The 22,936-nt window shown below is 45.8% G+C and overlaps 1 protein-coding gene across 1 annotated transcript; it reads right to left on the bottom strand.

The window, feature by feature from the left end:
- Positions 1 to 14,748: 14,748 nt before the first annotated feature.
- HMGN1 (high mobility group nucleosome binding domain 1) lies at positions 14,749 to 21,270 on the bottom strand. The gene is made up of 6 exons (XM_079762965.1): positions 21,083 to 21,270; positions 20,696 to 20,728; positions 20,575 to 20,604; positions 20,438 to 20,488; positions 17,273 to 17,401; positions 14,749 to 15,594 (listed from the first exon to the last, which is right to left on the bottom strand). The coding sequence occupies exons 1-6, from the start codon at positions 21,095 to 21,097 to the stop codon at positions 15,547 to 15,549; spliced, it is 306 nt and encodes a 101-aa protein (XP_079619091.1). The 5' UTR covers positions 21,098 to 21,270; the 3' UTR covers positions 14,749 to 15,546.
- Between the last annotated feature and the right edge of the window lie 1,666 nt (positions 21,271 to 22,936).

Raw genomic sequence — 22,936 nt, forward strand, 5'->3', positions numbered from 1 at the left:
TTTGTGATCTGTTTCTTTGTCTCTGCATTTTGGCTGCTTCCCTAAGTTGATAGAGTGGCTTTGTGTGCTAGGTGTCCTATAGGGCCCAGTGGCTCAGCCTCCCAATTTACCTGAGGTGGACACTCTTGGTGCACCCCTTTGTGGGCTATGTGCATAGTCTTGTTGTAGTTAAGCCTTGATTGTTGTTGGTATCACTGGGAGGAATTGACCTCCAGGCCAATTGGCTGTGAGGATCAGCTATGTCTATGCTGGGAGAACTTCTGTGCTAGAGACACCCTTATGAGACAAGACCTGCAAAAGCCTCTGTGCTCAGCTTGGATGGGGCGGAGTCTCAGGGTGGAGCAGACAGAATTGGTTTCCCATCAGCCCTGCCCTAATAGGCCCCTGTGTCTCAGTGTCCCGTGGTAATCTCTGTAAGCACCTCTGAGAGAAAGCCACCCTCGAGGTTTGCCCACTGCCAGACAGTCCAGTTTCTCCCCAAATGAGTCTGGGTCCCCAGAGTCTTGCCCAGAACTGGAGTTCAGTGCAGTCAGGAGCTTTTGTCTCCCTCCCACTTGAGAAAGCCAGCCACGTACTCAGTTGCCAGCCCTCTCTGCGTGCGCCTCCATACCTCTGCCTCCGGCAGCTCCTCTGAGTCTCAGTGTGCTTTTCTCTTTCTTCCTAGTTGTAGAATTTCCACTCAGCCAGCCTTTCTGTGGTTCTGGATGATGTCCATTTTGTCTTTTAGTTGTAGTTTTGAAATTGTTGTGCGAAGCAGCAGTTTAGGTGTCTAACTATGCCGCCATCTTGGTTTCCTCTCGAAAAAAGTTTACCTTAAAAGAAAAGAGACAGCCCTTGGTGGATGGCTCAGCTGGTTGGGTGTACGTTCAATTCTCAGTCAAAGCACATACGTAGATTGTGAGTTCAATTCCCAGTTGGGGCGCTTATGGGAGACAGCTAATCGCTGTTTCTCTCTCACATCAATGTTTCTGTGTTTCTCTCTCACTTCCATCCTCTCCCTCCCCCACTGCCTCTCAAAAATAAATTCATTTTGAAACAGGAATTTTTAGGGGTGAAAAAGATAGGTTTAGGAAATTTTAGAAGAGGACCATGGAAGAATCACAGGGCTGCAGGGCAGCAGAAGGTATATTTCCATAGAACAGGGGAGCTGAAAAGCTGCAACAGGTACATTTCCATAGAATGAGGGAGCTGGGCCGAAACCAGTTTGGCTCAGTGGATAGAGCGTCTGCCTGCGGACTGAAAGGTCCCAGGTTCGATTCCGGTCAAGGGCATGTACCTTGGTTGTGGGCACATCCCTAGTAGGGGTTGTGCGGGAGGCAGCTGATCGATGTTTCTAACTCTCTATCCCTTTCTCTTCCTCTCTGTAAAAAATCAATAAAATATATTAAAAAGAAAAAAAAAAAAGAATGAGGGAACTGGGAACAGCAGGTCTATATTTACAAAATAAAGGGAAGGACGCCCTTCATCCAGAAGGAGAAGAAAGCCCAGAGGGAATAGGAAAACAATAAGGAAGGAGGGGAGGAAAAACCTCACCTGTCCCACGTGAGGTTCGACCTTTGAGCTCAGGAGTTACCATAGTAACCAGTCAGGGACTAGTGACTAATCAGAGGGGACATCAAGGCACAAAGGTCTGCAGCCTTTATAAATCATAGGCAAAGGAACTCAGTGACACTCTTTCCCCCTCCCCACGTGGGAGTCTGGACTTGTTCTTTAATAAATTTCCACCTTTGCTATTCATTCTTCCACTCCTGCGGACAAAGAATCCGGGACATCCTGACTAGTCCAAAAATTCTGCTTCAATGAAAAAAAAAAGAGAGAGACAAAGGGGAAAATTCTACAGTGCCTGTGGTAGTCAGAATAATGGCTACCCCAAAATGTCCACATCCTAATTCCCAGAATTTGTAAATATATTCTATTATATGGCAGAAAGGACTTGGTATGTGGCTTAGTTAAGGGTCTCAAGATTATCCAGGGGGGCATAACATCATCACAAGGGCCTTAGAGGAAGAAGCAGGTTCCAGAAGCATTTCTACGCAAAGGAAGGCCGTCCAGCGAGGAAAGTGGGCGGCTTCTGGAAGCTGGGAGGGGAATAAACAGACCCTCCCCTAGCGCCTCCAGGGGAGACAGCCCTGCTGGCACCTTGACTATGACCCACTGACACCCAGTTTAGACTTCTGACCTCCTCCACTGTAAAATCATAAACGTGGGTTAAGCCACTAAGTTGGTGGTGATTTGTTACAGCAGCAAGAGGTGCCAGAAACAACTTCCTTCTTCGCTTAATTAGATGCTTCTGGGAATAAGTTCAGATGTGACTCCAAGCTATTTAAATATGAATGATCAAAGTTAGTTCCGTGAGGCCACCTACATTCTTTCTTAAAGTTCTGGCTTCTAGCAATAATTGGAGTTCAACCACAGAAGCAGATCCCCGGGGTCTATGACGAGGAGCTGACCTGCAGGTGTGGGAGGAGCTGACCTGCAGGTGTGGAAGCTGGTTAAGCCTTCTCTGTGTCTCTTCCAGGCTGATATCTTCCTTTCTGATGCTGGAGCCTGAAGCCCTGGGGCAGGCAGCAGGGAGAGCACGTGGGGTGATGGAGGACAGGCTGGAATCCACAGGACAGACCTGAGTCCTTTGAGGATGGCGGTGTCCTGTGAGAGAAGGTGACACCCTTTGTCAAAGAGCTAAGTCACAGCTGGAGAATTGGGTAAAAGAGTAGCTCTGGAGAGGCTGGGTGGGCAGGTCAACTACATGGTTGCATGTGAACGCCAACAGCTCCTGGGTGCCCACGTGGCTCTGGCTCCACGCCTGCCTCCCCATCTGCTGCTGCTACATGGCTTTTGTGACCCACTCTGCGAGGAACACTCTGAGAGGAGAATGCTGGGAAGCGAGGCTCAGCTCACCAAGTCGGCCCATTTCACAGCTACCACGTGGCTGCACCCTGATTAGCTGGCATCCCTGGGGGAAAATTCCTTCACTCCATCTGCACAATGTAAACAATAATAATGACCCATGGATGGGATTTGTGGACAAAAAGGGGCCACATGCTAACCTGAGTCGTACAGGGAAGGCCTGCATGGCAGCTTTGCAAACTCAGAGACCTAAAGTAACCACAAAGGATGGTCAGAAATTAAAGCTTTTTTAAACTACTAGTAAAAGCAGTTAGTCATGTCCCAGGCCGGTATCTTCCCTGACAAAGGTCAATCTTTATCTTGATTAAGTCTGTCTATTGTCTTTTGCATCTATGATAAAATCCTTTGGAATGTCAGGGTAACTCCCCTTTTTTCCAGACCCCACACACAGGGCACAACTAGGGCAGAGACCGTAAATCCTCTCATTGTTGTACCCTGATCATTGTTGACTGTTGACTATCCTGTACACACCTTTGTAAAAGATGTATGTGTATATCATGTTACTTTTAATCCAATTCCAGAGGTTTCTCCCCCAACTCCACTTTGCTTTCTCCCACCTCCTCTTTTGAGTGTAATCCTATCTAATAAAAAGGTAATATGCAAATTGACCATACCATCGACACACCCACCAGCCACGCCCACCAGCCAATCAGAGTAAGTATGCAAATTAACCCAACCAAGATGACTACAGCCACAGAGAGCAAGGTTTCCCAGGTAACAGCAAGCCAAGCTTTCCTCGAGCTGTTGCAGGCCTAAGCCTCCACTCAAGCTACAAAGTTTCAATTATAGAAGGTAAACAAATTCAAACAGAAATGTCGCAGAACGGAGCTTGAGAGAGCAAGCCAGGGTTGCCGGCGGCAACAGGGGAAGCAAAGCTTTCCACACACCCTGGCCGGGCCCAGCCTCCGCTTAAGGCTACAAAGTTTCAATTATAGAAGGTGAATTAACTACCACAGAAATGGCTGCAGGCCGTGGAGAGAGCAGCAGGCTTGGCTCCGCTCCAGGCTACAAAGTTTCAATTGTAAAAGGAAAATAAATTCCAGATACCAGGGCCTCCTCTTGGGTTGCCAGGGGGCGTGGCTGGCCTGCAAACCACCACAGGCCCCTCGCTCAGGCCGCCCCATGCCCCAAGGGAACCCCCACCCTGATCCGGGACACCCTTCAGGGCAAACCAGCTGGCCCCCACTCCTGCACCAGGCCTCTATCATATCTAATAAAAGAGTAATATGCAGATTGACCATCACTCCAACACACAATATGTCTGCCCCCATGTGGTCAAAGATCCTGCCCCCATGTGGACACAAGATGGCCAGTAGGAGAGGGCAGTTGGGAGGTACCGGGCCTGCAAGGGAGGGCAGTTGAGAGGGACCAGGCTTGCAAGGGAGGGCAGTTGGAGGTGATCAACCCTGCAGGAGAGGGCAGTTAGGGGTGACCAGGCCAGCAGAGGAAGGAAGTTGGGGGAAAACAGGCTGGCAGGGGAGCAGTTAAGCATCAACCAGGCTGGCAGCGGAGTGGTTAGGGGATGATCAGGCTGGCAGGCAGAAGTGGTTAGGGGCAATCAGGAAGGCAGGCAGAAAAAAAATAAAAAAAGGCAGGCAGGCAGGCAAGCAGTTGGGAGCCAGCAGTCCTGGATTGTGAGAGGGATGTCCGACTGCCCGTTTAGGCCCGATCCCGGTGGGCAGTCGGACATCCCTCCAGGGGTCCCAGATTGGAGAGGGTACAGGCTGGGCTGAGGGACAACCACCCTCCGTGCACGAATTTCTTGCACCGGGCTTCTAGTGTATAAAATAAGGTGCAAAACTGCCATTCTCTGGAGCATAGTCTCAATCCCTTGAAATTCTGTTTCCTGCCATTTGTCGACAGTTTGGCTCAAATAAAATCACAAAAATTCTTAACAGGTTTGAATGTTTCTTACGCTAACAAATTATGTGAAATAATATAAGTTCTAGGTTCCATGTCTAGACTATAAGATACTCAAATTTTTGAATTAGTTCATTGATCCCATTACTAACTTAGATGCTCAAAGAATGTGCTTTTTGTTTAAATGTGTCACTCATAAAGATAATTAGTTCTTTAAAATGGTAAAAGACATCTATTACATGCAAGTGAATAAAGTATTTTTTAAAAAATATTTTTATTGATTTTAGAGAGGAAGGGAGAGGAAGAGAGACAGAAACATCAATGATGAGAAAATCATTGATTGGCTGCCTCCTGCAGGCCCCACACTGGGGATTGAGCCCACAACCTAGGCATGTGCCCTGACTGGGAATCAAACCATGACCTCCTGGTTCATAGGTCAACCCTCAACCACTGAGCCATACCAACCAGACTAAATTATTTTATTATTATTTTTTAATGAAATTATCTTTTTTAAAAAATATATATTTTATTGATTTTTTACAGAGAGGAAGGAAGAGGGATAGAGAGTTAGAAACATCGATGAGAGAGAAACATCAATCAGCTGCCTCCTGCACACCCCCTACTGGGGATGTGCCTGCAACCAAGGTACATGCCCTTGACTGGAATCGAACCTGGGACCCTTCAGGCCGATGCTCTAGCCACTGAGCCAAACTGGTTAGGGCTAGGCTAAAGTATTTTATACTAAACCAGAGGCCCAGTGCACTGATTTGTGCACCAGTGGGGTCCCTCAGCCTGGCCTGTGCTCTCTCGCAATCCAGGACCCCTCGGGGGATGTTGGACTGCCGGTTTCAGGATCAGGCTGAAACCAGCAGTCTGACATCCCCTGAGGGATGTAGTAGTGCATGAAGCGGCTGGGGAGGAGCCAGAGCCCGGGCTGGGCACCACACCACTCCCGCTCATCCCCGCTGTGCTGCGCCCGCCACCTCTTGGTAGCGCTGCCATGGTGGCAGGAGAGGCTTGAGCAGCCACAGCTGCACTCGCCAGCCCTGAGCCCAGCATCTGGCGCCCATCAGTCAGCTGAGTGGCGCTCCCACTGTGGGAGCGCACTGACCACCAGGGGGCAGCTCCTGCATGAGCGTCTGCCCCCAGGTGGTCAGTGTGTGTCATAGAAACTGGTTGTTTGGTCACTTAGGCTATTATATATATACTAGAGGCCCGATGCACGAAGATTTGTGCAATAGGCCTTCCTTCCCCTGGCTGCTGGCACCGGTTTCCCTCCGGCACCCAGGACCCAGGCCTTCGCTCTGGCTGCTGCCTCCCGCCTTCGCTCTGGGCGGGCTGCCATCTTTGTCACATTAATTTGCATATTTCCTCCTTATTGGCTGTGGGCACCTCCATCTTTGACACGAAGTGATGGTCAATTTGTATATTACTCTTTTATTAGCTAGGATACACTAGAGGCCCGGTACATGGATTTGTGCACTGGTGGGGTCCCTCGGCCTGGCCTGCAGGGATCAGGCTGAAACCGGCTCTCCGATATCCCCCAAGGGGTCCTGAATTTCCAAAAGGTGCAGGCCAGACTGGGGACTCCACTGGTGCATGATTGGGGCTGGGGAGGGTCCACGGGAGGGCTCCAGGGTGTGTTCAGCCCATCTCACCCAGTCCCGATTGGTTGGACCCCAGAAGCAAGCTAACCTACTGGTTGGAGTCTCTGCCCCCTGGTGGTCAGTGTGCATGATAGCAACTGGTCGAATGGTCAGACACTCAGCATATTAGGCTTTGATTATATAGGACTAGAGGCTTGGTGCATAAAATTCGTGCACAGGGGTGTGTGTCCCTCAGCTCAGCCTGCACCCTCTCCAATCTGGGACCCCTCGAGGGATGTCCGACTGCCTGTTTAGGCCCGATCCTACCAGTAGGATCGGGCCTAAACAGGCAGTCAGACATTCCTCTCTCAATCCAGGACTGCTGGCTCCCAACTGCTTGCCTGCCTGCCTCCCTGATTGCCCCTAACCACTCCCCTGCCAGCCTGATTGATGCCTAACTGCTCCCCTGCCAGCCTGTTTGCCCCTAACTGCCCTCCCCTGCAGGCCTGGTCCCCCCGCAACTTCCCTCCCCTGCAGGCCTGGGTCCCCCACAACTGCCCTTCCCTGCAGGCCTGGTCACCCCCAACTTCCCTCCTCTGCAGGCTTGATTGCCCCCAACTTCCCTCCTCTGCAGGCTTGATTGCCCCCAACTTCCCTCCTCTGCTGGCCTGGTCACCCCTAACTGCCCTCCCCTGCAGCCTTGATTGCCCCACAACTGCCCTCCCTTGCAGGCCTGGTCCCTCCCAACTGCCCTCCCCTGCTGGCCATCTTGTGGCAGCCATCTTGTGTCCACATGGGGGCACCCATCTTTGACCACATGGGGGCAGCCATCTTGTGTGTTGGAGTGATGGTCAATTTGCATATCACTCCTTTATTAGATAGGATAGAGGCCTGGTGCATGGGTGGGGGCCAGCTGGTTTGCCCTGAAGGGTGTCCTGGATCAGGGTGGGGGTTCCTTGGGGCATGGGGCGGCCTGGGAGAGGGGCCTGTGGTGGTTTGCAGGCCGGCCACGTCCCCTGGCGACCCAAGCGGAGGCCCTGGTATCTGGGATTTATTTATCTTCTATAACTGAAACTTTATAGCCTTGAGTGGAGGCCTGGGCCTGCCAGGGTGTGCAGAAAGCTTGGCTTCCTCCATCACTGGGGGCAACCCAAGCCTCCTGTTCACAGCCATATTGGTTGGGTTAATTTGCATACTCGCTCCTGATTGGCTGGTGGGCGTGGCTTGTGAGTTTGAGTGTAGCAGAGTGATTGTAGGTGTTTCTCTCTTTTCCGCGTCCAGAATGGAAAAGGAGCTAGGGATTAAGAAATAAAAGAAAGAGACCAGATAGCAGGAAAAAGCTGGGAGCCGGGTGGGACCGCTGTCCTCTCTGATGGACGGACAGGGACCCAGAGCCGACACAGCAAGTTTATTATATACCCCCAAATACCAGGGGGTTTCACCAGAACTTAGGATCAAAGGAGCTTATTTGCATTCTTGAGTAGGCCCAAGCATTCCTGGTGCTTGACTGGATTTAAATATCAAAGTCACACTCCCCAACACCTGGGCTGAAATGAAGGCCAAGCTGATAACACTCTTGCCTTTTTGGCAAAGCATGTTCCCAGGGCGCGGCTCTGCCTGTCGCCCTGAGTTCAGCTGACGATAATTAAAGAAATGCCCATGTGCCTTCCCAGGGGGCCTTCTACAGTGATGGTTAATTTGCATATTACTTTTTAAAAATATATATTTCATTTATTCTTCACAGAGAGGAAGGGAGAGGGAGAGTCAGAAACATCGACCAGCTGCCTCCTGCACCCCCCCACCGGGGATGTGCCCGCAATCAAGGTACATGCCTTTGACTGGAATCGAACCCAGGACCCTTGAGTCTGCAGGCCGATGCTCTACCCACTGAGCCAAACCAGTTAGGGCTTCTTTTCTTTTTTTAAATATATTTTTATTGATTTCAGAGAGGAAGGGAGAGGGAGAGAGAGATGGAAACATAAAAAAGGAAAGAATCATTGATCGGCTGCCTCCCTGCACACTCCCTACTGGGGATCAAGCCCTCAACCCAGGCATGTGCCTTGAATGGGAATCGAACCACGACCTCCTGGTTCATAGGTCGATGCTCAACCACTGAGCCACCGCGGCTAGGCATTCTTTGTGCTTTTTCTATGTCTTCAATATCGTCTGCAATAAACTTACACATTATTTTTGAAACGGATCACCACCCTTTGTCTTTTTTCGGAAGTCCTTTTTTTAAAAATACGTATGTTTTATTGATTTCAGAGAGGGAGAGGGAGAGAGAGATAGAAACATCAAGGATGAGAGAGAATCATTGATTGGTTGCCTCCTGCATGCCCCCCACTGGGGATCGAGCCCACATCCAGGGCACATGCCCTGATCGGGAATCAAACTGTGACCTCCTGGTTCATAGGTCAATGCTCAACCACTGAGCCATGCCGGCCGGCGGGGCTCATAAGTCCTTTGACTCCATTCACATGATCTCTATTTTTATCTTCTCCTCCATATATAAATGTTTAGAATTAGGTCCTTTCTGTGTTCCCAAGATCAAGCATGCATCTCACCCTTGCTATATAGTTTTCTATCATTACCCCATATTTTTGGCCACCTCTTGCTCCTCCTTCTGGCATTCCAGAAGAGTGACAACTTCTGTCTAACTCCTAACAGTAAATGCATCTTCTGAATAGCTGTACTGTAAAATTCAAATATGATTAGCCGAGGGAGAACATTTTCTTCTAGCCAGTAGGTAAGGTATATCCTGCCAAAATCAACTCTACCTTTTCAATGTCTGATTCAAGGAGCAAACGTTTCTCCATGGCTACCCTGTAATCTAAATTTAGAGGCTTCAGCAAAAGCATCCACATTTTAAAAATATTTCAAGATTCCAAATAAATGCAATGCCAAGTGTAGCAATGTCTAAGCACAAGCCTGTTTTATTAACCGAGTGATGGTTTTCTTTTTCTGTTGTTTTTATTCCTCCTCAAATTTTTATTTTGAACATTCTCAAGGCTATAGATAAGTTGAAAGAATGGTATAAAGAAATTTATAGCCCTCGCTGGTTTGGCTCAGTGGATAGAGTGTAGGCCTGCAGACCGAAGGGTCCTGGGTTCGATTCCAGTCAAGGGCACATGCCTCGGTTTCGGGCTCAGTCCAATGTGCAAAAGGCAGCCAATCAATGATTCCCTCTCATCATTGATGTGTCTATTTCTATCTCTCTCTTTCTCTCCCTTCTTCTCTGGAATCAATAAAAATATATTTAAAAAATTTACATATCCTTCATGTATATCAATTATTTACTTAAAATTGTTAAAAATGTTTTGATTTTTAGAGAGAGGAAGGGAGAGGGAGAGACAGAAACATCGATCAGCTGCCCCCTGCATGTTACCCACTGGCGATTGAGCCCAAAACCTGGGCATGTGCCGACTGGGAATTGAATCAAGGATGTCTTAGTGCATGGGAGGATGCTCAACCAATTGAGCCATACCGGCTAGGCCCAACTGTTCACTTTTTGCCCCATTTGTTTATTTATTATACTGAACCGTTTGAAACGAAATTGCACACATGACTTTCCTCCTCAAATAATTAAATATGTGCCTACTAAGAATAAAAGATATTTGTATACTTGTGTTCATAGCAGCATTCTGCAAAAAAGTCAAAAAATGAAAGCAACCCAAGCGTCCATGAACAGATGAATGAACAAACCAACTGTGGGACATACATACAATGGAATATTATTCAGCCTTAAAAAGGAAGGAAATTTCTGACATATGCTACAACAGGGATGAACCTTGAGGACATTGTGCTAAGTGAAATAAGCCAGTCACAGGACAGGCTATATAATTCCACTTCCATGAGGTCTGAGGAGTTACTGTTTAACAGGCACAGGGTTTGTTTTCCAAGATGAAAAGGGCGATGGCGATGGACTGTGCTGGTGGTTGTACACTATGGATGTATTTAAGACCACTGAACTGTGCAGCTGACACCGACCAAGACGCAGTTTGAGTCCCGGAAGTTCGGGAGAGCAGTGAGCTCCCTTGCCAAGCACTCAAGATTTTTTCTCCTGATATCTGAGGGACCATCTTATTCATAGTAGCTCAGTTAAATTTGTTGAATTTAATATTTAGTTCTCTTTGGCTTCAAAGATAAGAAGAAATGAAGCAAAAGTGAGTAATCAAGTTAAGACTGCCTTGAAATATATTTCTTGTGAAAACCCAAGTCAGCACTGGTAAAAATTATAACCTGTACAGTATAATGTGCAGCCAAACCTGACACGGACACATCCAAGCATGAAGACTGTCAGCTTTTCCTCTCTATGAATCATGCGTAACAGATAAGCGTACTTAAATTTCTCATGTAACTTGAACTTATCATTAGCTTTCATGTTTTTCAACTAGAATTTTCTATGGGTAACATAAAGTGCCCATCCATTTTATAAAGAGATAACATTTAAAGTTAACATTATTTACAGTTAAGAAGCAAAACTAAAACACAGCAGTAATCCTTCCAGTTAAGGATGTAAGGAAACACTGGATTTAATAATTGTCATAGACCAGTAAGATACCACAGCTGGGTCTTCTCCATCATAACTCTCACCTAACGTTAGTTAAGTCTAATGTATTTTCTAAAGCTTTCCTCAATAACAGATGTGTTTCGTTGTAAAGGTGGGGGGAACCCACCAGGAATCCAGTGCGCCTGGCACTGCAGATTCTCAGACCCTCTGAGAAAGGAATTATGGCTTCAGGTAAGCCCTAGTGCCCATCTTCCCTCCCTACCACTGGGGGGGTCACCTTCATATCCAACCAAGACGGCGTGCAGTGACCGCCCCTAACTCCACCTGCACGGGCACCACCCTGAGAGTCCCTCTTGCATCTCTGGGCTGTGGCTTCCCTCCTCCCGATGCTTTCCTATCATTTAATCACATCACTTTACATTTCCATGCCCTCAAAGGATTTCAAAACACTCACTTACTTACTTGGTTTTTTTAATCCATTCGAATTAGCTTCTGGAAAGACGTATGTTGATTCTAAAGATGGAACTAGCCACATTGGATTAAAAGAAAACTTCTTGTTAAGTTAAATTGAATTTGCATCCATTCCTGATAAAATGTGTAAAACTTAAATTTGCTTTATGTGAATTTTGTTCACTTTTAATTTCACATATATATAATTTTTAAAATGTTAATCTTTATTTGCTTCAAAATAATCTGGACAACAGTTTGATGGCTGTTGGGAGTGACTGACTGGTACATGGGGATCAATATACTGTACTGCCTTTGACTATGGGTAAAATTATTCCTAATTAAAAAACCGCACACATCTAACTGTAACGGCCAAATTATGGCATAGTCACAGGATTAACTATTAAGCAAATATTAACACATTTTACAAATAAAGAAAAACTCAAATATATATGAAGAAAATTCATCATGTCTAAAATAACTACTTTTAACTTTTGGGATTAAACGGTTTGACTTTATATTTATTTTTCATGGTTTTTTAAAAAAATACATTTTTATGGATTTCAGAAAGGGAGAGAGAGATAGAAACATCAATGATGAGAGAATCATTGATCGGCTGCCTCCTGCACACCCCACACTGGGGATCAAGTCCAGAACCTGGGCATGTGCCCTGACCAGGAATCGAACCATGACCTTCTGGTCTGATGCTCCATCACTGAGCCACGCGGCTGGGCTCAGGTCTTTGTTGTTTTTTTTAAACAAGGTATTACATATTATTGCTGTAATGTAAACCAACTTGTTACTGAGCTGCTTCCCATCATCTATTTAAGACTCTTTCTTACCTATTCAAAGCTTAATGTTTTGAAACTTGCAACTGTCTTGCAATTAAGTATTTTTGCTGCAAATTCATGGAACAACTGTGGATTGTGATAGGCAAATATATCTTTAGGATGTATCTGTAAAGACTAGTAGAAATTACCCATATTTTCATTCCACCATGCTTGTTTCAATGGGAAAAATCTCTAAATCAGACAAAACCATGTTCTCAAAATGCTATACAGCACTTACAAATGCTATAGAATTATACTAACATAGAAGTATGAGATCTGCCCTAGCTGGTTTGGCTCAGTGGATAGAGCGTCGGCCTGCGGACTGAAGGGTCCCAGGTTCAATTCCGGTCAAGGGCACATGCCCGGGTTGTGGGTTCGGTCCCCAGCTGGGGGTGTGCAGGAGGCAGCCAATCAATGATTCTCTCTCATCATTGATGTTTCTCTCTATCCCTCTCCCTTCCTCTCTGAAATCAATAAAGATATATATTTTTTTTAAAAAATGAGATCAGACACATACACATTTCTCCCCCTGCACCTGCCGAAACCCCTACACTTTTACATACACTTCTGAACATTGACTTCTACAACCAAATCTTTTCCCTTGGGCCTCCATGAGTACTAGGCACTGGTTCGGTGCTTTAAGACCTGATTAATCCTCATTGGAAAGGACAAATTCCACCTGACAAGCCCGAAGGGTGCTTGGTAACTGGTTTTACTAGTTAATTAGATTGACTTGTTTGCATCGTTATTAAAGTTATCTTCCTTGTCCTTTTAGGATGTCTGAATTGATGTCAAGCCAGACATTCTTTCTTTTTTAGCCATTCTTTCTTATCACACAGTTCTTTGTTCAGAACTAGTTGTTGAGCCCTGGCTGGGTCGTTTGGTTGGTTAGAGTATGGACCCCATACACCAAGGTTGCGGGTCTGATACCTAGTCAGGGCACATACAAAAATCAACCAATGAATGCATAGCTAAGTGGAACAACCAATCAAAGTGTATTTCTCTCTCTGAAAAACAACAAAAAACTAGTTGAAAGGGCAAGAGATTTTTTTTTTGTAACTGATCCCACATTACATCTCAAAGTGGATCAGTACTGTCAAAAGAAAAAAAAATTTCTTTTGACAATAAAGGGTTAAGGGTTCATTTTATCACAAAAGGATAATGCTTAAGGCAAGTAGCATCTGGAATTACTTCTATTCCAATTTTCTGTAGAGAAGACAATCTTTTAGGTATCAATCTATAAGAAATAAAAAACCCTTGTACTATTTTTAAAGAAAAATGTTAGTAGTGATGAGAACAATTGAGAAACTTTTTTTTTGAGAAACTTTTTTTGACGGTACAATTTATCACCATTCCTAGGGCTGAGGAAGCTGGACAGTACAAATGAATACTGCTGGATGGGTTAGTTAAAATTCAGCAGTTTGTTTTTAGGTATCCCTTTAACTGGTACAAATAGGAGCTAGAGAAATCCTGGCGCACACACAAAATTGCTCAAGTGTGAGAATGCTTTATTTAATTTACATATTGGGGAACCTGCTTGGAGTCCTTTTCCATGCCCCAGCGGTTGCCAAAGCCCTCCTTTTGCACCTGCTTTTCCTAGTCTCACACTTTTAAGATGTCATTACCTCACCACTCCCTGTGAACTCTGTTCAAAATGGTCATTTGTGTAGTCCTTGCAGAGATGTGATCCCCTATGAATCCTGTTTTTAAAGCATTCTTGCCTCCCACCCATCAGTCTACAGGCAAAATCACACACCGAGTGTAGAGAATCTCAACTTTGTCCCAAGGCCCCCTATTCAGCAGTAATCTTGGCAAGTGCCTTCTCTGGGCCTCATTTTTGCATGTGCCAAATCAGCACTAGTGCCCAACACCAACCATCTCTAAAGACTATTTTGATGGCAAAACTCCAAGTCCAATATACAAGAAAGCAAATTTCAAAAATATGCAAATACAAATCACACTGAGCCTAGATCTAGCAGTCAGTCCTTACAAGCTTACTTCCTGTGAATACTTACTTTGCTCCAGAGGACATTGGACTATTTCTCCCATTATTGAACCAATGTAGCCACACAAACATCTTTAACCCTTTGCACTCGCTTTTTTCTTGATTCCTTTATTCTAATGCTAACCGTGTCGAGTCACACTCGACATCCGAGTGCAAAAGGTTAAGGTACAATGCAGCCCTAGCCGGTTTGGCTTAGGGGATAAAGCACCAGCCCTCAGACTAAAGGGTTGCAGGTTTGATTTGGTCAAGGACAGGTACCTAGGTTACAGGTTAGATTCCTGGTCCCTGCCAGGGAGCACGTGGGAGGCAACCAATTGATGTTTCTATCTCTCCCCTCACTTTCACTCTCATAAAAATAAAAATCAATGGGAAAATATCTTCGGGTAAGGATTAACAAAAAAGTACAATGTAGATGTGTTCAAGTAATTTACAACCCTGGCGATCAATGGGGTAACAAATGTCGCAGCCAGATCGCCCACACATCCCAGACTGCCTTCACATCCAAGTAGTTTACAGTAAAATTAAATTTTAACAGTTTTGGAAGTGCATGGAACTTGTTTAAACAAAATTTAAGCCAGAACTTAATCCATGTGCCTCAAATAATTCTTTCATAATTGAGATTTTATTGTTTTGAGGATCAGTACACAGACATTTCAATTTGTACACAATTCTTAACATACGTACCAAAACTGTAAAGTCATGTAGTTGTGATTCTTTTCTAAACAGTTATTCCAGTGACTTTCCAGCTTAAAATTTAGAGGCCAACTTTCCTTAAGAGTATCAAGTACCAATATCTTCAAATGTTGATACGCTGTTACATCAAAGTCCCACTAATTCACAATTTAATATCATATATACTACATAATCAAATCTTCAATCTTTCACAGCACATTGACAAAGTTACTAGGAAAACTGGACTACCACACCAAAGATGTTACAGATGCACAAAATTCTGACAGGGAGAGCCAGGATCAAGGAGTGGTTTTCTTTAGGAAATAATTCTACCAAAAACATGTGAATAGAAGTAATTTAAAATGTTCAAGACATAGCAAACGCACGACTGACTCCAAACTGCCATTTAGTATGCTTTGTATTATAGGATATAAAAACTACCCCCATCTATGGAATGTTAAGCCGACACCCAAGACAATCAAAGTCTCCCATATTCAATATCCCACTATTTTCTGGTTGTACCAAAAAATAAACAACCAGCAAATGATTTCACCTCTTAAAAAAAAGCATTTACACTTAAAAAAATGGGATGAGGTGGAATTCCCTCCTTCTTAAAAATGTTTCTAGAGCTACTAAAAAACTTGCATTTACAAAATAGTTGATAAAAATATTCCTCTGGATTGTACAAGAAGGGAGACAGGGACCACTGATAAGACATGGTATATGACATTAATCAGACTTGGCTTCTTTTTCTCCTGCTTCATCTGAGGTTGGACTCTGCAAATCAAAGGAAAAATAATGATTAAACATTTGGTTTCTGTGTCATTGCTATGATCTTTGAGATTAGAATTTAACACAATATAAGCTTTACATATATATATATAACTAATATATACATGTAACTCTTAGGTCTTAAAAATACAGTCAGTTCTTGCCCTGGCCGGTGTGGGTCAGTTGGTTGATGTGTTGTCCCACGCACCAAAGGGGTGCGGGTTCCATTCCCAGTAAGGGCACACATAGAAGGCAACCAACTGTTATTTCCCCCTCTCCCTAGAAAAAATGGAAAAAAAAAAAAGTGCCCTCAGGTGAGGATCAAAAAAGAAAAAAGTCAATCCTCATTATTTGTAATTCACCCATTCACTAAAATTTATTTATAACCCCAATCAATATTCATGGTGCTTCCATGATAACACCAATAATCTCAGTCATCCAACATGCACATTCCTGGCTGAGGCTGTGCTGCCCCCCCCCCCCTTAAATATATTTTTGATTTTTACAGAGAGGAAGGGAGAGGGATAGAGTTAGAAACATCGATGAGAGAGAAACATCGGTCAGCTGCCTCCTGCACACTCCCTACTGGGTATGTGCCCGCAACCAAAGTACATGCCCTTGACCGGAATCAAACCTGGGACCCTTCAGTCCGAAGGCCAATGCTCTATCCACTGAGCCAAACTGATCAGAGCTGTGCTGCCTTCTTGTTTCAGCGCTAACACAATAAACAAGCATCTTTTCCACGCTCTATTTAGTGCCACACATTTCACATTTTTTCTTTTTTTTGGGGGGGTGGGGGGTGGAGTTGGGCGCGGAGCGGTGGGGGATGATGTTGTCTAGACAAGTATAGAATTGTCTTCTTGTATTGTCAAGTGCAAGAATGTTGTGTGTTATGGAGAAAATACACATGGGGGGGGTAGCTTCATGTAGGCATGAGTTACAGTGCTGTTTTTGTTGGCCCCAAGTTCAATGCTAATGTACTGACAACATGTATTAAACAGAAACACACATGAAATAAGGTTATAATCAGTTGATTGAAGTGTTATGATTAGAGTTGAAGGGTTCTAACCCTCCATTTCCCCTAACTGTTCAGTATTCACAGCAACCTCTTAAAACATAACCATCATGAGTAACAAGAATCAACTGTAGTTTGATAACATGTATTCAATACTTCCCTCATAACTAGTTTAGTAATGTCTTCTTATATCACATATTAGATGTTGTGGTTAAAACTAGGAATTCAAAGTATATTGTGATTATAAATCTTACAATTTAGAAGGGGATGATTACATTAAAATTTGATCTTTAAATAGAAAAGCTTAAAATTAAGTACCTAAATTATTTACCTTTTCTAGTTTAGCCAATATAATGTAAAAAGAGGCTTAGTTGGCTTAAGAAGTTATCAAAACCTTGCAGTCCACTTATTATTTATTTATTTTAAAATGCTTTTATTGATTTTAGAGTAGGAGAGGGAGAAAGATATAGAAAAATAGATGAGAGAAACATCAATCAGCTGCCTTCTGCACACTCCCCTACTGGGGATTGAACGCGACCTCTCTGTGCATGGGATGTCAGCCAACCACTGAGCCACACAATATTTAATATAAAAAATAGACTGTCTTATCAGCTACATAACCTACTATCTACTGTCGGAGTAAAAAAAACCAACAACAAACATGCCGACCTCCTCGTTCTTAGTTTCCCCGTTTTCCGCAGGTAGGTCCTCTTTAGGTTCCTGGTCAGCCGCTTCGGCCTGCTTTCCCTTTGCTCCCCGTTTCCCTTTCGTTTGCACTTTTTTGTCCGCAGACTTATCCTATGAGAGAGACAGTAGCCACAATAGTTGCAATGTTAAAAATGTTCTGTTGCACGTCAGCCTGAGTCACATGACACTTTTTACACGAGCCACCTTAAGGTCCACCCCCCCCAGTAAGCAGGACAACCAAGTCCACTAAGGAGAACTGTAACAGGACTTGCCTAGCAAGCCTTAATGATGTTTAAACCTAAGGCCTGAGCTACACAACTTCCCCCCACACCTTCCTCATCACCCACTATTTTCTGAATTTCCTCACGGCAGAACAAATGAGTTGGAGGGATCTCTTTCCCTGGTAACTCTCAAACTTCTCTTAAGCATGATCAATAATCAAACAGTCAAAAGTCCACTGAGCTGACAAGACAATCACCCTCACAGTAGCCCATTCACCTGAAAGATGTTGTATGGTCAGGTTGACTATCATATAATGAGTAGCTAAAAGGATCAATTTTGAGTTTATCGTTATCATTTAGGTGTTTTGAAGAATCTGAAAGCACACATATTAATTAGTATGATGATAAAATAGGTTTAAAATTTAAGCCACGTTTAAAGCACTACAGAACAATATTTTTGGACACCACCCATCAATGGAAAGTTTAACAAATATTTTAACATTTCCTATAAATAAAGAATGTAGCAACACCAAAATTAAATTATATTAGGTCACCAGAAGTTGTATCAAGACCCCTATCAATACTGATCAATACCCCCCATACTTGAGTTAAATGGCCACAAAGGCAGGCGTGTGGTCTCACAAACATCAATGCTAAGAGGGAAAAATCAAGTGCACTATATTCTGTACCAGTTGTGGTATTCCATACATAAAGATTGCTTGATAACTATTAATTCCATACCTTTAGGATAAATACTAAATTAGGTAAACAAACATATTTGGGATAATAACACTGTTCCACAGGTTGCTACCATGAAGTGGATTGAAATAATACCACTTTTTATTTTATTTTTAAAACATATTTTAATTTCAGAGAGGAAGGAAGAGAAACATCAACGAGAATCATTGAGTGGCTGCCTCCTGCACGCCCCCTATTGGGGCTCGAGTCCGAAAACCGGCATATGCCCTTGACCAGAATCGAATTCGCTCACTCTATCTGCTGAGCCAAACCAGCTAGGGCTGAAATAATACCACTTTTTTAACTATTAATAGTCAGACAACTAGAGGAAACAAAATAAATTAACACATTTCTCTAATGGATGCTTCTACTTTCAAAATCTTTCTAAGGAAATTATCCAAGTCAGGAGCACATATTGGATATATATGCTTTGAAAACAGCGTGTCTAACCTGTAGTATAGTAATCAATACAGCAAAAGCTTTACTTTCATTTAAGGCTTTAAATGGATTATGGGAACAAATAGATCAATTATAAAACCAAAGATGTACTACGTAAACTAAAGGGAAAAGCCACTGACCCTCTTTTTCCTTTGGGAAGACGAACTGACAGGCTTGCTCCTTAAGGAACACTGAGATGAGGACTTACCTGTTGACCTCTGAGAGGAAGGAAATAAAATGTTTATTACATTTGATGTCCCAAACTGGAGTTAAAATTGAACTGTTTACATTAAAATAATTTTAAGGCAGACCAAAATATAGACAGAGGTCGATAAGAAAAGCAAGAACAATTTAACAGGTAAGTAAGCATAGTCTTTAATCCAACTGGTTTATTAAAATAAAGCAAAGAATAAGCCCTAGCCAGTTTGGCTCAGCTGTTAAGAGCCCGATCCCAGTAGGGGGCATGCAGGAGGCAGCTGATCAATGATTCTCTCTCATCATTGATGTTTCTCTCTTTCCCTTTCCCTTCTCTGAAATCAACAATATATATTTTTTTAAAAAAGCAAAAAATAAAAGATGGGTAATAATAGTACACTGTTCTTGCCAACATTTTGCAACATGATCCACCTTTTTTTTCTTCAGCCAAGAAAACTTTCTGGGGAACTCGAACTTCGTTTACAGAGAATTTCTGCGTTATCTTCTGGTGTGACAAATTCTAAGCTAACATACTATGTTCATACCTTCCTTGCACCCTTAAAAAAACCACCACAAAGCAGAACTTTTCTTTTAAAGAAAAATTAAGATTTTTACACTCAGCTCTGTACAATGTTTAAATAAAGAACCGCTTTTAGAAAAGGGGCGTTTTTGGGGGAAGAGATCGAAAATACCAAACTCTCAAGTTCTGAGTGGACAGAAATCAATCACACCATGTGCTCGCCTTGAAGAACACGGAGAGCTCAGCAGAGGGTGATTTCTCTGCCATACCCAAAAACAGAGTTACAAATGATTTACATGTGTCCTGCCTTTCCAACTTAAACTTTCACATGTACACATCCCCAGGTACTTCATTCCAGCGACCTGCAAGGTGAGCAATGCGATCACCGATCTCTTCCAGAGCAGCAAGTGTCATGATGAACACGGTCAGGAAAAAATGGTTTCGTGAACTCCTCCACACACGACTGCAAGTGAAATACTTTCAGAATAGCATGTTCTCAGAGAACGCAACTCTGGATCTACCCACACACGAAAGAGAGGACCCGCTACCTCGGCTTGTGAACTTTACATGCAAAAACTTACACATTCCTTTCCTCCTGGCCTCAGTCCCGGCCTCGCTTTTATTGTCAAAAGAAACACAAGCATGCGACCACGGACAAGCACCGACTATACACACGCACACAACACAAAGGAGGGTTTCCTTGGCAAGCTCAAGTTAATATTTAATACTTTGTCATCTTAAGTTTCCTAAATTCTGCAGCAGCGTTAATGTGACACATTACAGCCCCGTAAGCCAGGACAATTATGTCCACATTTTACTCAGACCAGAAAAAAAAAAAAAAGTTTATAAAGATGTAAAGCTTAAAAAGGAAAAAAAAAAAAAGTGAAATGCCGACATTTCAGGAGCCTGACATTTAACTTTCCAAAAATCAATGTCTTAGTCGCCGGCACCGGCGTTCTGTTAAGGAAAGAGTCCCGCGTTCAGCAGCAGCATTTCGAAGACCCGAGGGCCCGTGAAGGTAAGTCGGGGACCCACCTTTCCCGCCGCCTTTTTGGGCTTCGCTTCCACTTTTGCAGGAGCAGGTTTCTGGAAGGCAAAGGGAGCAGCACTGAGTCTCCTCCCTGGGTCCGAGCCCACGAGAAGGAGACGGGGGTGGGGTTTGCTCTACTTACGGCTGACAACCGGGCCGACCTCCTCTTCGGCTTTAGGAGAGAAAAGGAAAATGAGCGACGAGTGAAGGCTGCGGCTCCAGCCCCCCCCCCCCCACCCCAAGGCCAGGAGCAGGGCCCTTACCTCCTCCTTGGCCGCCCCCTCCGCAGAGCTGACCTGTGGGAGGAAGCGCACGCGAGTGGGAGCAGCCCGCGAACAAAAGTGCCGAGCGCCCCGCGCCCGCCCGCCCGCCCGCCCGCCCGCAGAACAATGCCCGGCTGACGTCAGGGGCTTCCCGCCGCCGGTTCGAATCTCCCCCCGCACCCCCCGGAGCTGCGGGCACCGCGCGTCCCCCGGCACCGCGCACGAGGCCGCAGTGCGCCTGCCCGCCCGCCCGCCGCCGCCGCCGCCGCCGGTCCCGGGGCGCCTCCTGGGCCCACACCGCCGTGACCGCGCCAGGCCTGGGCCTCGCGGGCGCCGCAGCAGGCCCGGGCGGCGAGGGGGCGTGTGCGGGCCGCGGTCCCCGCTCACCTTCCTCTTGGGCATCGTGGCGGCGGGCCGGGCGCGTGCTGGGTGCCTGAGGGCCGCGGCGCGCCTACTGGCTTGGCGAACCTGGGCTGCCTGGCCGCTGCCGCGTCTCCCGCCGCCCAAGCTGCTCGGACCCGCGATGGGGGCAGTGGGAGAACCAGATGAAACCGGATTGGGAGCCCGCCTTCTCCTCCCCCCGCGTCCCCCGGCCGCTCGCTCCCCCTCCTCGCCGGCCGGGCCGGCCCCCGCCCCTTCCCATTGGCTGCGGGGCCCACTCGGCTGCGGTCCGCGTCCTGAATAGGTGAGGCGGGCCGTCACTCGACCACTGCGCCCCGCCCCCGCTCCCGGCGCCCCCACTCCCGCCTGCCATCTCGCGGGGCCCCAGACCCAGGCGAGGGGGGCGGGGCCTCGGAGGCCGCTCTCACCTCACGGCAGTTTGAAGCCGAGCCGCAAAGTGCGGTCTGCCTGCCGATTGGTGGACGCCCGCCACGTGACCTGTGCGTGATCCCACCCACAGCGCTCCAGGATACCTGGGCTCCAGCCAGCTCTGCGTGCCACAAGGATCCATTCCCTTCCATCCAGGGTGACTGGCGATGAGACACTTAGTCTCGTAGACTGCGAAGGGAGAGGGAATGGTTGCAAGTAGGATCCATTTCTCCCACCTCAGTCGGCAAGAAAGGATATCTAGGGTCTCTAGCTTCGCAGGCCGGCGGGAAGCTGGTCTCAATGCGCAGGCGCCGGAAGGGAGGCCGTGGGAAGGAAAGCGGGAGCGGGCGACTCGCGAGGCGCCAACCGCGCAGGCGCGGGTCTTTGCGACGTCCGCCGACTCCGGCCGTGTTCCCCAACCGGGCTGTTCGGAGTCCGCTCTTTCTGCGTAGCTTCCCTTTGATCACCCATCCATTCAGGAGTGCGGGGTGCACGGGGGTCGACTCAGGAGCCTTGTGCGTTCCTGAGCCACGGTCACCCTCTAGCGCTTAAGTGAAGCGGGAAGCACACCCACGCAGTTCCTGCCTGTTTTTCTTTTTCTTTTTTAAATATATTTTATTGATTTTTTACAGAGAGGAAGGGAGACAGTTAGAAACATTGATGAGAGAGAAACATCGATCAGCTGCCTCCTGCACGCCCCCCACTGGGGATGTGCCCGCAACCAAGGTACGATCGAACCTGGGACCTTTCAGTCCACAGGCCGATGCTCTATCCACTGAGCCAAACCGGTTTTGGCTCCTGCCTGTTTTTAACCGCTGCTCCCATGAGCACCTTTTAAAGGTGAAAGAAGGGCTTCTGACTTGGGGGTCTGAGCTAGGAACCCCAGAATCAGTGAGGCCGTACGTTATTCTGTTGTTGTTGTTGTTGTGTGTGTGTGTGTGTTTTAAGTGAAGAAATAGTTACGTGTAAAAGATGGAATTGAGTTGGGTGATTATAGAAAAAGGTTTTAATCGGAAAATTGTCAGCTGGAATTCTTGGAGAGGAAGAAACATTAGGCTACTCCGAACCCAAAAGCTTGGAGATGGACCAAATGTCGATCATTTGAGGGGCCCAGATAAACCATGGCATCTTCACATAGTGAAAACCGAGCCATTGGAAAGAAAAATTGAGGCATTGCTTTACTAAGGAAGTGAATTTTGAAAGTTATTAGACTTAACTCTTGATCAATAACTCTAGTGCCTTCGCTTCTCATTCAAGAAAGCCTGAAATCTTTAGAGTGGCTTATACAGCCCTCTGATCTGGCCCACTTCGATGATTTTCACTGCTGCTCACCCTGTTCCACCTTCCGAACCACAAACAGGCCCGGCACTCCTTGCTTCAGGGCCTTGTCGTCTGTTGCTCCCTCAGACCACTGCAGTTCTCTTCCTCAAC

Source organism: Cnephaeus nilssonii (assembly GCF_951640355.1).
Source record: "Cnephaeus nilssonii genome assembly, chromosome: 3".
Taxonomy (NCBI): domain Eukaryota; kingdom Metazoa; phylum Chordata; class Mammalia; order Chiroptera; family Vespertilionidae; genus Cnephaeus; species Cnephaeus nilssonii.

Excerpts from the sequence above, each read along its gene's own strand:
- HMGN1 (XM_079762965.1), bottom strand. Across the intron at positions 20,489-20,574 it reads GGTCGGCCCGGTTGTCAGCC|AAACCTGCTCCTGCAAAAGT; the intron begins GTAAGTAGAGCA and ends TTTGCCTTCCAG. Across the intron at positions 17,402-20,437 it reads CCAAAAAGGCGGCGGGAAAG|GATAAGTCTGCGGACAAAAA; the intron begins GTGGGTCCCCGA and ends TCTCTCTCATAG.